Source organism: Podarcis filfolensis, assembly GCF_964270895.1.
Source record: "Podarcis filfolensis genome assembly, chromosome: 8".
NCBI lineage: Eukaryota > Metazoa > Chordata > Lepidosauria > Squamata > Lacertidae > Podarcis > Podarcis filfolensis.
The window spans coordinates 4,167,010-4,184,806 of record NC_139611.1 but is presented as its reverse complement, the minus strand read 5'-3'; the positions used below and the strand labels follow the sequence as shown (position 1 = coordinate 4,184,806).

Below are 17,797 nucleotides of genomic sequence, written 5' to 3'. Positions count from 1 at the left end.
TGTTCGTTTTTCAAGGGGGATTAGGGCTCCAGGGTTCACCAGAATCTCCTAAGGGGAAGAGCAATGACATGGGATTCTGGCAAAGTTCATGTGAGACTGACCAAATACCTGCTTGCATTTGGTCAAGCAAGTCATTGCTTCCTTCTTGTAAACGTGAAAGGGCTGGAAAGTAGCCTCTACAAACCATACCAGAAATAAGTGGATGGAAAAAGTTTTGGAATTTGTCCTAATGGCAAAAATATTTAAGAACTGAAGGCGGGGGCTGCTGGCGGCACTAATAGGGAAACCGTATCACGAATTGTAACCATTGTACTGATTACTCCAGAATGAATTTCTTGCTTCCTCATTTGAAAGGTGTTCACAGTTCTTATAAATAATATAGGTTATTGATCACTATGGATCCAACTAAGTTCTGCTCAGAGTAGATCAAGTGAAATGAATGAACCGAAGCTTGTCATGCCCATTAATGTTGGTGGGTCTACTGTGAGTAGGACTGGCATTTGGCTACAACTCTGTGATGCTAGCTTTTAATATTTGGTAGAAAGGACTGGGTCTTGGTGAAACACTTGGAAGTCTTACCCCTTGTTTTGGAAATGTTCTTGCCAGCAGTAGTTTTTGATGCAGCTCCTTTTAAATGCTTTACTATGGATCCATTTTAAAAAAGGTGAAAGGGTTAGAGGCTATTGTCCTGTAGAAAAGCCCCTGCTTTGAGTGCAGAAAGTCCCAGCCTGAATGAATCTCTGGCATCTCCCATGAAAAAGGATCGCAGGTGGTGACAGCGAGGTAGGAAATGACTCTGGGCCTCAGGGAGATGCTGTTGGCTGCTGGGCATAGGAGATTGAACTAGGTAGTCGGACTCATCAATGAGCAGCTATGACTCTCCCAATCTCTCACTGCAGGAAGAAGTTCTCAGAAGAAGCTTCCAGGACCTGGCCACAGAAGTCGCCCCACTTTATAGGAGGCTGGCACCCCAGGCCTACAAAAATCAGGTACCTGGAATGACCCACCATACAGCTCTTGTTATTGTTGTGCTGCTGATTTAGGTATAGATCCCAGTGGTTCTCAAACTTTTTTCTCTGGGCCATATTTCAGAATAAAAGTTTGCTTGTGCCACACTGAATTTTTGGCTGGGGGTGGGGTGGGGACCAGCTTCTAGCAGTGTTTGACTGGTAACATTGAACACATCTACTTGATACGTTCACGGGACATCCAGAAAGGATAAAACAATGCAGCTACATAAGAACAGAAGTCATTCCAAAATATTATTATAAAGGACCCCTTTCATATGTGCCCCACAGTGAGAGGCGTGAGCTTGCAGCATCACTTGATGCTCTTGCTCTTATGTAAAAGATTGCTATCCATATTCTGCAATAAATAAATGGTACTATACAATACTGAAATGTTTAAATGTTTCTTTGATTATCCTAAAATCTTCCCACCACGCTTGCCATCCTCTCCTGCTGGTGTGCCACAGCCTTTAAGAACCATTGACCTATATTGTCTATGAGGCTGTTGCCAAGGTCTGTTGCAGGAAATGCTCTGATTCATTGTATACTGGTTTGACTGGTTTACAGCAGTCTTCCAATCTCGGGTGGCTGACTCGTTCATGGGGAAGAATTGCAATCCCCGATCCCCATCACGAATGGGGTTCAACGGGTTACCCGCACCTGTCGGCGTAGGGTAGACACACGCTGAGCCAGTCAGTGTAGCGCGCGTGCAGCCCCGGACATCTAAGGGCATCACAGACCTGTTATTGCTCAATCTCGGGTTGGTTTACAGCAGTCTTTGCCCAGCCTGCTATCTTCGAGATGTTGTTGGAAGTCAACTCAGCTCCCAAAACATTGGCCAGCACTGCCTGGGGCTGATGGAAGCAACATCTGGAGAGAACCAGATTGGCACTAGAAGAAGGCAGTATAAAAATATTGAGCAAACAAAAGATGGAGCCCAGGGTGGGGCTAGGTAAATGAAGGTTCAGGTCTTTGTGTAATCATAGAATTCTAGAGTTGGAAGGGACCCAAATGGCCATCTAGTCCAACCCCATGCAGAGCAGTCTTGTTTTCAAGGACGGTCCAGTCTTGGACTGCAACTCCCATCAGCTCCAGGCAGCATAATGTTGGATTCCAGGGCAGATGGGAGGGTAGCTCTGGTGGCTGGGGCTGATGGGAGTCCAAAATGTCTGGACAGCACCAGGTTGAGAAAGACTGCAGGAGTCCATTGAAAGTGTGGCTGTTGCTTTGGTCTTGGCCCTCAGATTTTAGCCCTTTGTCCCTTTGCAGCTCTAACAAATGCCCCTTCTCCCAGCTTGTGGAAAGCTGTCCCAAGAGAGGCATGCCTAGCCCCATCTTTGCCCACTTTTAGATTGGAGGCAGGGGCTTCTACCTTCCCCCAGGTTTTTGGTCTCTTCTAGTGGTGCGGGAGCTGTAGCACTGCCTCCTCTCCTTATCTAAAGCTATGTTTTTAGCCTTTATTTGTGTTGCTGTGTTTTTACTTGTTGTTTTTATTTTATTTTAATGTAAGCCATTTGAGTTGCTGCTGCTGTTACATTTACATTTATTTATAGCCCGCTTTCTCCCAGGTGGCTTACACAAATTAAAACGACACAGATAAAATACAAAAATTAAAAAAATGTATGAAGGACAATTGTTACAAAATAATTAAACTCCATCTGATGTCAACTCCAGGGTGACTTCAGTATCGTCTTATTTTTATTCTACTCCTGACTGTGTTCTGTGGGGAGAGGTAGGGTTAGGGAAATTTGGTGAGTTTTTCTTGTTTTGTTCAACTTCATGCTTTGTATTACATAATAATAATAATAATAATAATAATAATAATAATAATAATAATATCACAACAACAGGTTTTAAAAGTTACATATTAATATAAACAAATAAACCATACATCTTTCCCAAGGTACTGCTGTGATTTGAGTTGTTGCTGTCTTTTCTCATCAGGTTACAAATGAGGATATAGCAATAGACTGCCGGCTTGGACTGAAAGAGGGGAGGCCCTTCTCTGGTGTGACAGCGTGCATGGACTTCTGTGCTCACGCTCACAAAGATCAGCATAACCTTTACAATGGGTGTACTGTGGTAAGGAAGCATCATCACTCATTTTATTAATCATTCATTGCATAAATGATACAATAACTGCATTCATTTCCTTCAAGGAGCTCAAGGTGGCATACATGATCCCCCCCCCCAATATTTTTATTCTGTGAGGCAGGTTGGGCTGAGAGGCAGTGAGTGGCACAAAGTCACCAGGTGAACTTCATGGCTGGAGGTTTGAACCCTGATCTCTCCCAGATCCTAGTCTAACATTCTAACCACTACACCTGGCTATCATTTTGGTTTTAGTGTGTGTTTTTCTTTTTTTCTTTTTGCATTTCTCTCTGGAAAGTTCCACAAGGGTGGCTGTCTTAGTCTGTTACAGCAAAGCTGCTAAGATTCTTGTAAGCCGTTCTTCACCAACATGGAACTTTCCAAATGCTTTGGACTACTGCTTCCATCAGCCAACTTAAGATGCAGCTGACTTCGTGCATTTGACTAAATGAACTCTAATCCATGGAAACTTTCTGACGTAATCAACTTTAAGGTGTCACTGCAGTTGTGGAAGGAAGAGTAGGGGGCTTGTTGGCCAAGCAAAGATACTTTGCCTTTATTGTGTGAAAGTGAAGCAGAAACTGAAACACAGCTCAGGGAGACCCAAATTAAAGGAGTACATGGCCTTAAGACAACCTTCGGCAACCTGGTGTCCTCCAGTTGTTTGGCTACAACTCTCCTGGTTGGAGCTGACGGGAGTTGTAATCCAGCAGCCTCTGGTGGGCACCGGGTTGGAGAAGGCCACCTTAAGGAAAGGAAATATGATGCCTGAATGAGGATGGATGGATGATTCTGTGATCCATGTCATGTTTGCTTGTTGGAAGATTCATGGAGGAGAAGGTTCTTGATGGCCACAATACATGATGGCTCTGCAGTTGGAGGCAGCAGTGCTTCTCTAAATACCAGCTGCTAGAAAGCACAGGAGAGCAGAGTCCTTTTGTGCTCAAGTCTTGCTTGTGGGTTTACCCTTGGGGCATCTTGTTGGCCCTGTGAGAACATAATGTGGCCTAGATGGGCCAGTGGTCTCATCCAGCATATGTTCTTATGTTAGGCATTCAGCCATATACTCATGGTGTCTCGCTTTAGCATTTATTTATTTTTTAAAGTGTTTAAATATGTCCTTCAAAAACCCATTTCTAAACACATTTTCTTTCAAGATACCACTTTTTAAAAGGCCCCATTGTAAATGTTGTGAGCCAAGGATTGTTTTGCAATATTCAGAGCAGTGCAAAATCCACGGGATAGTGATGTTCCAATCTGCACACTTGTCAGGGAAGGGCCTGGCTCACTGGTAGAGTGCTGGCTGTGCAAGTAAAGGCTCCCTGGCATATCATTGGGGGGTGGGAGGCACTCCTGTCTGACATCCTTGAGATCCACTACCAATCAGCACGGGCGGTACTGAGCTAGCTGGACCAATAAGGCTACTTCCTCTTTCCCATGTTCTACATCAGGTCAGTTCATATCAGGAAGATGGAATTTCTCCACCATCCCTAAGATACCTTGCCATTAAAAACAAAGCAAATAGGTCTTGAGGAATTCAGATTGAGATTAAAGTGGGGGGGGGGAGCTGAGAGGAGGGAATGTGTGTCGTCCCCCCAGTTTGCTTAACTTGTAGAAATAACCCCCAAGCTAGAGGGGTGCTGGTGGTTTTTAATGGGAAAACAGTATGGGAGTTAAGGTTAACCCTCTGCCTGCCATATTGCCCACTCTAGGTCCCTTCCCACTCTAATAGTGTTGTCTGGCCACTTCTTTAGGTGTGTACCTTGACAAAAGAAGACAATCGTACCACTGGGAGGATCCCTGAAGATGAACAGCTGCATGTCCTTCCACTGTATAAAATGTCCCCCACCGATGAGTTTGGCAGCGAGGAGAATCAAGCTGCCAAGGTGGGCACGGGGGCAATCCAGGTTCTCACCTCCTTCCCCAGAGAGGTGAGGAAGCTTCCTGAGCCGGCCAAGTCTTGCAGGCAGAGGCAGCTGGAAGCCAGGAAGGCAGCTGCTGAGAAAAAGAAAATGCAGAAGGAGAAGCTGATCACACCTGAGAAAATCAAGCAGGAGGTTTTTGAGATGCCACCACTTCAGCAGGATGCAGGTGAGGGCAACAGGGGTTGGAAGCTGAGAAGGCCACTTGTCTTGTGCTTTTGATGTGCTAATCTGGTTAGGTTTCTTACCCAGCTGCTGTTGGGATGCAGTCTGATCAATAGTTTTCAAAGTTTCTGCCCTTTGGGAATGCTTTATTAATCAATGTCTCTGTTGAGGCACTGCTAGGCACAAGCAAAGGATTCTGGGACATATTCTTGGGTGCCAATCAGATTATTAGCTAGGCCATTTGGGCCTCACCATTTTCCTGTGCAGCCTGTGTACTCTCTATCAGCTTTTTCCAGCTTGGGACCCTCCAGAAGTTTTGGACTACAACTCCCATCAGCCCTAGCCTGCACTGCCATATCGGCATGGCTGTGCTGGCTGGAGTTGATTGGAATTGTAGTCCAAAACATCCAAAGGGCATCGGGTCCGGGAATGCTACTTTAGAACAATATTTTTTGAGTTAGTTGCATGCCACCCGACTTACTCCAAAGGCACCACCAACTGGAAAGCACTGCTCAAGAGCGTGGCAAACAAACACTTTCTGCACAACTTAGAGGAAGATTGGTACTGGTAGATGAGTCATTCCTGGAAGACTGCTGTCCTCAATTACTATTTTCATTTGTACATTTCATTTCTATTCCACACTTCCTCCAAGCAGTTCAGGTCAAACATTCATGGTTCTCTCCTCATAGGAAAGAGCCCTGTAAGGAAGGTTAGGCTGAGAAACAGTGACTAGCTCAAGGCCTCTTCTGGGTTGAGTGGATTTTTGAACTTCGGTCTCCTAGTCTAATACTCTAGCCACTACACCACAATGACTTTCTCATCCACATTCTTGTTGATGAATCTCTAAAGCTGCCAGGAAAGCAGAGGATTTCATGGAACCTAGGTTGTTGATGATGATATTTGCAAATTCAACAAAGAAAGAAAAAAATTAAATTAAATTAAAGAAGGGGGGAAACAAAAAATCAGCATAATCATAATAATATACTAATAATACCAATAATAGTAGACCATTCACATTGTAGATACAGTTACCATCAGCACACAAATCTTAAAATGAAAAATATAAGTTAATACAAGCCATCCAGATGTCCAAGTAGGTAACCATATGAAATTGATGCCTATATGAAATACCGTATTTTTCGTTCTATAGGACGCACATTTTCCCCTCCAAAAATTAAGGGGAAATGTGTGTGCGTCCTATAGAGCGAAAGCAGGCTCGTCTCGCTGCTCTAGCTTGGGGATGGCTGTGCGCACAGCCTCTCCAGGGCAGCGGGGTGCCTTCACCCCGCTGTCCTGCAGAAGCTAGCAAGGCTGTTCCCAAGCCAGAACAGCGAGACGGAGGGCTCCGTCTTGCTGCTCTAGCTTGGAGACGGCTGCGCGCAAAGCCTCTCCAGGGCAGCGGGGCGCTGCGCTCCAAAGGCTTCAGGGATCTTTGAGGCTGGCGGTGGGGGAAAGCAGCGCTTCCCCCCACCGCCAGCCCCACAAGCTCTGGTGAATGTACCTTGAACACACCTTGTTTTAGAGGGGGAGAACAAGAAAAAATTTTTTTCCCCTGTTCTCCCCCTCCTATGGTCCGGTGCGTCCAATGGAGCGAAAAATACGATATGTCTGAATGTAGCCAGGACGGTAAGGTAATTATGTAATAGACGGTGGGTGTTTATCCTTCCGGGTTTGAGGTATAAGCCTCTTAGGTTGTCTTAGTTTTGAAATTATCAGCATTGATAATTAATTATGGTGTGAATGACCACTGTTGGTTTGGGTGGCAGAAATCCTGTTCAGAAAGCTTATCTTCAGTGCTGTGAGAAGCCCCAGGGCAAGAAGCGAATGGCATGCTCCATAAAAATTCTGGAGCATCACAACTTGCTCCAGTGTTCTCTTTCCTTTGTTTTTGTGGTGGGGACTGGATTGTAGCACTGCTGCCATCATCGTAGGATTTGTCAGGAGGATTTTGCAAAGGAAAATTAATGTGGTTGGAATGTGTCCTCGCAGGATGATTTGAGATTCCCTTGCCCATACCCTGTCTGTGGGGGCAGAGATAGATCCATGATGCAACACTAGTGATGTGTCTTAGGCAGTGCAGTCATACTGTGCAAAGGCCTTGCACAAGTCAAGTGCACAGAGAGAGAGGATTTCTCAGTTTTCCTGAAGGTGGTCAAATTTTGCCACTTAGGAGGATAGTGCAGACCATCACAATGTGCATGTAGCCACTTGGTTACGTTTCCCCCTCCTAAATGGTGTTCTTAGACACTCAGGCAAGGGACAGAAAGTCTGCTAGTGTAAACAGAACACTAGCCAGAAGAGTGGCCCAGATCTTCAAAGGTCTTGTGCCAAAGAAGCAATCTTGTTTCTGCAAATTAACATTGGTTCTTGTTTTGCATCTGCAGATATGGCTTTGAAAAGTGGACATTCCCAGCGGTCAGTCAAACCTTCCATCAAAGTGGAACCTCAGAACCACTACAACACTTTCAAGTACAACGGGAACGCTGTCGTGGAAAGCTACTCGGTGCTGGGGAACTGCAGGCCGTCTGACCCATACAGCATGAACAGTGTTTACTCCTACCATTCCTACTATGCACAGCCTAACCTGCCTTCCATGAATGGGTTGCATTCAAAGTTCTCTCTTCCATCCTTTGGGTATTATGGATTTTCCAGCAATCACATGTTTCACTCCCAGTTTTTGAATTACGGTGACACAAGGAATGCACCCTGGGCAGGCACCAGCTACGAGAAGAAGCCTGATGTCCAAATGTTGCAAAATAACTTGAGCCATGGTTACAAGAATTCTGACCAGTTAGATGAAATCCCACCCACTGTACGAAACAAAAACCACCACCAGCGCACCTACGAGAGATCCAGCAGGCATTCAGGCAAGCCCACAGCTGTGCCCCAGAGGTGTAACTCTGTCCCTGCAGAAGCCCTGTCATTTGCACAAAACACAAACTGCTTCAATCACCGAACAATCAAGCAAGAACCAATGGACTCTTTGTCACACATGGAGTCTTTTCAGAGAGCGGCTGCTATTAATGGCCAAAATCCAAATCTGAACCTATCTGATTTGTCCATGTCATCTCAGAATGGAGGCCCAGAACAACAGTGGAGCCCTTACAAAGTCAACAGAAATGAGTCGCCTTCGGACAGGACTAGTCATGCTGAGAGCCCTTGGAACATGTTTACACCCAATGACAATGCCGGCGTTCTCAATGCAAACACACAGAATAAGTCCAGCATGTTTGGTTCCCACTCAAATGCTACCAGGTTACCACAGTCCCACCTCTTGGAAAAACAGTGGAATATGTTTCCTACAGAAGGACAGCCTTTGCCACCTGGCCCTGATGTGCTGGGGAAATCATGGAGCCCTTGCAAAGTCAACGAGAACTCTTCAGCCTTTTCAGTGAATTCAAACCTTCAGGAGAAGCCCTGGAACTTGGGGCAGCTGAATTTTGGTTCCATCAAGGGAAACTCCAGACTTCAAGATGAACTTTGGGGTTCTGCCAAAGCAGATGACAGGAGGACTCCTACACCGGGCACAGGATTACCCAGCAGACCATGGGCTTCCTTTGGCTCATTGCCCTCTGTGGCATCAGGTGTGTGTGGGGAGAAGCCATTCCCTTCCTTGAAAGCCGATGGTGGTACAATGCTTCTGGATGCTGGCCAGGAAGAAAGGCCATGGGACTCATTCAGCTTAGATGACAGCATGGAAGAGACACCCGAAAAGAGCATCAAGGAGGAAGAAGAGGAGGAGGATGAAGAGGTGTGGTCAGACAGTGAACACAACTTTCTGGATGAGAACATTGGCGGGGTGGCAGTGGCTCCGGCCCACGGCTCCATCCTCATAGAGTGTGCAAGGCGAGAGCTACATGCCACCACCCCGCTGAAGAAGCCCAACCGGTGTCACCCCACACGCATCTCCCTGGTCTTCTACCAGCACAAGAACTTAAACCAGCCCAATCATGGACTTGCCCTCTGGGAAGCAAAGATGAAACAGCTGGCAGAGAGAGCCCGGGCGAGGCAGGAGGAGGCAGCCAGGCTTGGGCTCCAGCAGGACATCAAAGCCTTTGGCAAGAAGCGGAAATGGGGAGGCAGCTTGGCCACTGAGCCCCAGCAGAAGGAGAAGAAAGACACTGTCCCAACCCGGCAGGCCCTGGCCATCCCAACAAACTCAGCTATCACTGTGTCCTCTTATGCCTACACCAAGGTAACTGGGCCGTACAGTCGCTGGATTTGAGCAGAGCGCAGCTGGCATGGGGCCATTTTACCTCAAAGTCTGCAGCACTGGAACACAGTGCTGGTTTGTGGTGCTTTTTCCTTCGTGTGTCGGAGAGAAATACGAAGCCAGGCCAAGTGTGACATTTCCAGTATATTATCTGCACTTGGGAGTTGAGCTGAAGAAACTTATTGCTGTTAACATTTTTCAGTAATCTAAAAATATTTATATCTGTGCATTTTTAATCTGTACATCATGATAATGGCAAGAGAAATTTGTAGTGTCCTTTCGCAAAGGAGAGCTTTTTAATTCCATTCCAAATACACATGTGTATATTGGATTTTTAACAGAAATTATTACAACTCTGAAGGGGATTATGTGACATAGAAGCAAAATTTAAAACTCAGCTGCACCCTAAGCCAGTAAGAATCTGCACCATCCATCACATCCAAGTGGGGTAGAAATCTCACTTTAGAGACCTCCCAGAAACCAAGACTTACAATTAAAGTAATTGTATAATTTGCTGTGTGATGGTTTCTTAGAGATTTAGTAGATCTCTTCCAGGAAGGAAAAAGGTTGGTGGAAGAATTAAGTAGAGAAGACAAGAGACTACAAATGGGCAACAGTTTCCACCTCATTGGTTTTGAACAGAGCATAAAATTTTGTGTGACACTTCTCTTAACTTGGGAGGGGCCCCCAACAGAATAGATGGATTCACACAGTGGGAAAGCTGTAAAAAGGTGACCCAATTTGCCTGTTTCAATCCTCAAGACAACTGAGTCTGCCTAGAGCATCTCAGGGGAGTACCAGTCCTCTGGCATGAGTGCAGCTGGCACACGTTGCTGTCTGTGTAAAAATTATGTCGTGTAAACCACTGCAAAGTCAGGTTTGCTGTGAGCTTGTGGCCTAACTTTAACCGGTTTCAGAGGAGGTGGAAATGAAAAGAATGAAGATAAAGATATTATTTCTGCCACTGCATGTGGTTACGTTTTTATTTAAAGGCAAGTTCTTGAATGAAGTTCTTTTGCCAAGGCAAGAGGCAGCGGCTGTGCAGCCTGTGTAAAATTAAGCTAGTTTAACTTCTCCTTTAACTGTTTTGGCATAAATATCTTACCCAGTTAAATTCATGAAGGAAGGAACTGAGAAAAGGACAGATTTAAGGAGAAGAGGTGGAAGGGGAAGTGGGGAGGACTGGGTAGAAGAGAAGCATCATAAAACAATATTTGGAAGGTGCTGTGTTTGATTTTCATGTCTCTCACTCTGTGGGACTCACAGAATAGCACTTAGCAATGTTTTGGTTCTTGCCAAATTTATCATCCACACTTAATTTTTCCGTAGGCTAGGGCTGACTATTTCGAACTGATGTCCGCCTCACTTTTGAATCTTTTATTCTGTAGTGGGAAAAGTAAAGCCACTCTGGAAACACAAGTATCTCGGGCTGAGCTCCTGTATCTTTAAGAAACCATCATGGCAAACCTCTTTTTATCATCTCTGGTGCAGAGTCCAATGAAAAGGAAGGACACAATAGATCTCCTTTGTGCTGTGTTTTCAAAAGGTGCATGCTTACCAAATGAAAATGTCCACACACACCAACCTTTACACGTGGACATTTTCAAATGCAAAAATGAAATTGGCTTAGTGTAAGTTTTATTTTATTTTTCTTGTGCCATTTTTTAAAGAGGAAATATCAACGTTATGTGATAACTGATTACTGCAAAACAGCTGGTGCTTTTCAAACTTTGAATCACAACTTTTTAAGGTTAACCTCCCTTTCCCCATCAGTAATGCAAGTTGTCTTAAGAATAGCTGATTCACGTAAGTGGCTACACTCTCTGAAGCCAGGCCTCCCCTCGACAGAAGCATTGTGTTGCTAAAATGATGATAGGAAATCTTCCCTAAATTAGGATGAAATTCACTCTAATTCAGAACCCTTGTACTATTTAAACTACACCAAAAAGTTTACTTATATCAGGGTTGGTTGTTGTTGTTGTTTTTATTTTAAAAATCTTAATAGGACAGGGCTCAAGGACAGAAGGGTTGTGTAGGAGAAAGTTTGTGTCTGTGGTTCTTTTCCATATTGTGTGAATTTCATCCTTCACTGGGAAAATGTTAATGATGAAGTCCCTGCTGGGCTTTAGGTGCTCTCACTAAATTTGCTCAGAAAATCTCCATGAACTTCCATTGGAATTGGGGGTAGAACCTTCCAGCCTTGAGGCAGCACTTTCAAAGCGTCTCCTCAAAATGGGTGCCATCTTCAGATTGGGTGGCGGCAACTCTTTTGGCAATGGGTGCAAGAGTATTTTGCTGCCTTATACTACGGGTCTTTCTGTAGAAAAAATGGGAGGTCTGACTCCTTCAGCAGAGTAGGTCCCCTATGGCTTTGATAAGCCTGTGCATGTGATTTCTCAACACTGCAGAAGGCCAGAAGATCAAACACGTTCGAGATCTGAAACTGATTATTCCTTGGCCACCTCCTTCTGCACTTAACAGGTGCCTTTTGAGAAAAAAAATGGCTTGCAAATTAAAACCTGTACATAGCATTTTGTTTACTAGGGAACCTTCTCAATCCTCACACGCTGGAACAGGAAAAAAACAAAACAAAACCAGGATCTCTATACAGCATCCTGAGTGTTTTATGTGGTTCTGATTTTAAACTGTAAATAGAGAAAGATTTTTTTAAAAAAGCACTTTCACCAAGATTTAAAAGAAAAAAAATTACCCAATAACTTGAAGAGCAGTATGTTTTAAAACAGATTATTGTGGGAGAAATGTAAATAGAAACAAAATATTTAACATGCTTTTCCGTCCTTTTTTGTTTTTACTGTATTCTGTAAAGATGCTTTTTTTTTTTTTTTTGGCAAGAGGAAAATCAGTGACTGATAATTGATTTCATATGCATACCCATGAGCGTATCGTGCTTGTTAAGAATTGTTCCAAGTCAGATTTATAGGAAATGTTCTGAATGTCATAGGATGATAGTGATGTCGTCCCATGCAAGGCCTGATCCTCCACTTCTGTAAATCAGCCATTGATTTCAGTGGGGCTGCTCTGAAGGTCATTCTACATGTTTGTCGAATCATGGACTAGTAGGCCTGCCTCGATTATACCACTTCAGGCTTCAGGTGGGAAAATCACATTTCTTTAAAGATTCACGTGGTCCCTCACCCCATAAACAACTACACGAAGAGGAACAGCTTTCTCTCTGTTATTTTAGATTTCTGCATGCAGGGAGGGTTGTTTATTTCTATTTAATGTTGAGGCGTCTGCTATCTGAAGTCTGATGTGGTCCAAATCCAGGAGGTCTCTGCATGTAGCTCCAGCCCTCAGTTAAATCACCACATATTCCATCTTCTCAGGCTTTTTAGGCCAATGGCTGCTTGCTATTGATTAATGTAGGATGGATCCGTTAGCCGGCTGTAGTTGGGGGAAAGCATTGGACTTGTATCTCTTTCCAAAAACATTTTAGTTTGGTTTTTTCGTTACTGTAATTTCCTTGTTAACGTCTCATTCGACTTTCCCATTTTAAAGGTGTTGCAGGGGTGCCTTGGAAGCTTCATTTGCATGACTTTGGAGAGCAAGAAATTGTAATATATGTGGGAAGGGAGGTGTTTCGTTTGGAGGGATGTCGCTGTGCATCTGACCTGTTGAAATCCTATTGTGTGTTCAGCTTCCGTTTAGGGATTTTCCTGAGCTGTCTGATCATGGCATAATGTGGCTCTGAAGCTGTAACTTTCTGACCTAGCAATGGTGCCCTTAAGATCTCTGGATGAAGGAAATACCTTTTTGTAGAGGCAAGTTTAAAGAACAGGAGCTGTCTTGGGAGTCAGAAGGTGGCAACGCAGGAAGACCCATGAATTATTCCAAATTTGCCTGTGTCCATTTCCACTGCTTTTTTCACAATAGGAATAGAGAAAAGGAGAAAAACGAATTGGCAGGGCAAGTCCTTTATTTGTCTCACACAAATAATCCAAAAGACCAGATGGTGCTTTCCCTTCACACTGACGCAGAGTGAATAAAACTGGAATAATTGTTCCCTATTGAAATTGTGTGTCTAAGGCAAAATTCTCATTTGCTTCATCTTAGATGGGTTTCTCTAAGACTTTTGGACTGAGATTCTCTCTCTTTTAAAAAAATAATAATCTGGCTCTCCAACCCCATTGTGCCAGGTGTTTGCCAGTATAATTGGTTGATCTTGGTGCTGATAGGAGGCAATCCACATGCTATTTGATTCTGGCAATGGCAGTATTAAATCTATAGCAGCATTATGTGAATGCCACCATAATTTTCTGCAGCACATACGTTATATGCACACTTTAAAACAAGGCTGCTAGAAGTAAAGGCAAAACTCCTGACTCTCAAAATCCTGGATAAATTGATGTACTTAGTATATTTACGAGTAGGGTGCAATCTGAGGTTGTTTCTCACTACGTATATAACCTACCTCGAATCTCAGTTGTTGGGAAAAGTTACCATGCCTCGGATTTATGAACAGAACTGTGCACATATTATCTACTCCTGCTTTAAAAAAGAAAAAGAAAAGAAGAATTATTTTATTTGGCAGTCATCTTTTTGCTTACACATGGACAAGCACAGCTCCTGTTGTGGTCAGGGTCATTTAGAAAAGTAAATGGAAACAGACATGTATTTATTTACAAAGGTGTCTTAAGGGCACCACGTTGGCCCGACCATACTGAAGCCAATGGGGTAGTGCTAAAAAACGATTACACTTCTCAGTCATAGGAAGTTGGATGTGCCGTTATGGCAGATCTCCCTCAATCTGCAGCAACATTTGTGAGCTTAATTATGCTGTTTGTTGCATAGAGCAGCCTTCCCTAGTCTGGTGCCCTTGAAGGACCCATCAACCCCGAGCCAGCACAGTCCATGGTCATAGGTGATGGGAGTCGGAGTTCAGCAACATTTGGAGAGCACGAAACGAAGGCTGCCTTAGCTCGTACATCTCTATATGCCCACTGAACATCCTATTGTGAGGTGTGGGAAGCCAAGACCACCAGGGCCTTGAGCATCATGTTGGCCTTTTCAGAAATCATGAATCCTGACTGCAGCCCTTGTCAAAGGCCAAGCAACTTCTGCAGGCGGCAGTGAGAAATTTCTTTGAAATGTATTTTTTGGGGGTAGTGACGTGAAACAAGTTAACAGCAACTAACCCTCAATCATAATAGCTGATGGTGCTAAAATTACAAACAAAACTGTAATCCCTGGGAAAAAATCTTGAAAAAGGGATCCAGTGGTGCTCCAGCTGAAGTTATTAGCAAACTCCCCTTAAACTTCTCTGGGAGAAATTTGGGTCGGTTAAGGTCCCTTCTTTAAGTGGATTCTTATTTCCTCTGTATGCTTTGCTGAGCTACTGGGCCACCGTGAGTGTCATCTGTTTAAAAATATTTCCTTTGGGGCGCTTGCTCTTCTGGGTTAATCAAGAGCTCAAGCAGATCATGGTAAATAATTATTTATGAAGAAAAAATGCATGGACCAAACAGTATAGAAGGCAAAGGAACAATTCCGCATACAGGGAGTCCAGTTTGGGAAGGTGACAAAAAGGCTCATTGCTTGTGAACTTGCTATGAACTTTTGTGTGTGTGTAACAGGAATGTTGTGTTGCTGTCTCTGGTTAGCAGACAGTTGAGGAGCTGCATCAGTGAGACGCAAGGTTATCCCAGTATATCAGTAGAGTTAGAGAGCTCCTTTCTTTCTATTTATCATAGGTTGTAACTGTGTCCCATAGAAAGGCAAAGAGAGAGAAAAATGAGCAAAGAAGCCCTGAGTTGCTTCAGCTGATGCAATGTCTGCACTGTAGGCTAAAGACATAATTTTTAATAACCGAAATCTTCTGATGAAATGGTGCTATCTTGGTGGGTTTGTTTTCAAAAAGGGTGTTTGGGCTTGTTTGTTTTCTGCCAGATTCCATCTTGCTATGGTGCTACAGTATATGTCAAACCAGAGAAGTGTACAATTAACTGATAATAGAAAGTTTCAGTGTTTTAAATACATGTTTTTTTTTAAAGTCTATGCTCTGAGTCTAAAATTTACAGCTACATAATTTTTAGCTCATTTACATGTGTGTAGATCCAGCAGAGGTTACTTTGGTATAAATGACAACTATCCACATCCTAGGGCTAGATCCTTAGCTGATATAAATGGAGCAGCACAGCTCAGGATCAGATGCTGAGACTTATCTTTTTACTCATTCAAGTAGTCCTGCTTCACACGATGGAATCAGGTGCTGGCAAAACTACCACCAGTGAAAAGGGCTTCTGGGATCAAGCTCAAAGGAAGTTTAACTATGAATAAGTAAAATTTAAAATGCTTTCCTTAAGCAGCTGGAAAATAAGGTACTACAAACTACTTTGAGATAACACTTGTGCCAATTTAGCAAGTGTGCATGGTGCAGGTATATGTAACATTCTGTACTGGTAATTATTATGCAAAAACAATGGGTGCTGAATAGGAAGTTTTGAGGTCACTCCAAGACAGAGCAGCTATTTATAAAGCAATGTAGTTGCGTCTTCTCCAGCTTGCTTGCTTGCTTGCTTGCTTTTATAGTTAACAGCAAAAAGTTATGACTTAGTCCTGCATTCCTTAACCAAGGAAAAATCCTTCTTGGACCACATCTGCATCTCAGTGTAACCAGGTTTATTCTATAGATGTTAATATTGAAAACGGACCCAACCTGTTGAAGGTTCGTAGTGGAGAAGGGAACCAGGGTCTGGCCACACATGGATTTGCTACCCTTTAGTCTAAAATGCCTGCTTCATTCTGCTACTTTATGATGGCTTTTTCTTTGTATATTGCTATTTGTGAGTAGTTGTGTCTGAAAGTTTTACAAGATACCTTTTTGGTGCTATTTATTTTCTCTCTCACTCTGTTTTTCACTTTCTCTCTCTCTTTTGTTCACAAGACTTGTTTTAAATGTGTACAGAAGCCAGGTTTTCATCATATAATAAGCTTGCTGTTATCACAATACATACAAAAAATACCTCAGAAACAGAGTATTGTGGCAACCTGTGATTCAGTTATAGCTAATGGGATTGATACAAATATTAGAAACAAGGTGTGTATTTTATTACGTCAACACTGTACTTGACATCTTATAAACTGTATGGCCTTTGTAGTTCTATTCTTGGGCAAGTTCTCACTTTCAAAATAATGAAACATAATGAGGAATCAGTGTACAGAACTAATAAAAAGGTGAACTGGGAGAGTGGTGCTTTCATTTCAGTAAACAGTAGATTTTACTGAAGTACCTCAGAACAGCGTATGGCCCACATGGGAAAGCATTTTTAGAAATAAGATCTTAAGCAGCTATATTATCAGTAATCAAATAATAGTTTCTGCACGTCTGGTTTTAAAAAATCTGCCCCAATAGAATGTTCTCAAACTCTTTTTGCTGCAGAATTTGCAAAGGTTTCCAATGAGGTTTTGATCCGGGAACAGCAAAATCCTGACTTTATTCATCACCACCCCCTCTCCCCGCCAGCAAAAAGTGCATTATTTTTTCAAATATGCCATCCAGTTGGATTACTCCACTAAGTAGTTTTGAAAATGCAGAAATGACAACGCTGGGTGGACTATGAAACAGATTCCAGGGGCAAAGATGAAGTGTTGGTGCTAGATTGGGACAGATCCCCAGCATATTGCTCTTAGAGCTATCCCACTTCATGGACAGTATGTGACTTGTTTTTCCAGACAGCAAATTATAAATCTTACGGTAGTTAGCAAAGAGCAACATTCCTGCATTCTCTTAGTAAGGCAGTTCTCTGTGGAATGCAACAAGAGTCTCGCCTGCATTAAGAATTTATTTCATGGTCAAGATGTGAATTGTTGTTTCTCTTTTTTGCCTAAGAGTAGTAAAGCAAATTGGCCAATTTTCTCTTCTGCTCCAATATCAGGGATATATTTTACAAGTGGTTTTTGTTTGCCATCCTTTTCCTCCTTTTTTGACACCTGTTGTTTAGAGTTTACTCACTGCTGTTCAATCTTTGGGAAACGTCTGCTGTCCAGCTGGCTTTTGGCTTTTTATTTTCTTTTTGCGTGTAAAACTAATTAAAAAGGTATAAAGCTGACTTCTAAATACATTTTTTTTTTAATTTAAGAGAAATGAGGAAAAGAAACAGGTTGGATTTGGCAGACTAATTCAGTTTAGTTAACCGAAGGCTGTAACTTCTCAACGTATTTGATTTCTTGTCTCTTTGAATTCACATTTGGTAAACGAGACCTCCAGTGGAGGCCACCTTGTGGACCACACTTGAAGATTTCTTTGTTGATTTGTGACTGTGGCTACTTGAAATGAAGTTTATCTGGGGTTGGTTGACAAATGGTAGATTTTACAATGTCTCAAGGCAATAGGACTTGTGTATTAAACTGTAGATATCCTTAGTATGGTAAATTTATGC

The 17,797-nt window shown here is 43.1% G+C and overlaps 1 protein-coding gene across 6 annotated transcripts in view; it reads left to right on the top strand.

The window, feature by feature from the left end:
- The window catches only part of TET3 (tet methylcytosine dioxygenase 3), a 107,729-nt gene extending 90,243 nt beyond the window's left edge, over positions 1-17,486 (top strand). For all 6 annotated transcript variants that reach the window (XM_083629167.1, XM_083629168.1, XM_083629169.1 and 3 more), the window contains 4 exons: positions 900-989; positions 2,952-3,089; positions 4,853-5,189; positions 7,570-17,486. In XM_083629167.1, the coding sequence (XP_083485293.1) occupies positions 900-989; positions 2,952-3,089; positions 4,853-5,189; positions 7,570-9,410 (2,406 nt within the window). In that variant the 3' untranslated portion in view covers positions 9,411-17,486. The remainder of the gene's footprint in view (positions 1-899; positions 990-2,951; positions 3,090-4,852; positions 5,190-7,569) is intronic.
- Positions 17,487-17,797: the final 311 nt, after the last annotated feature.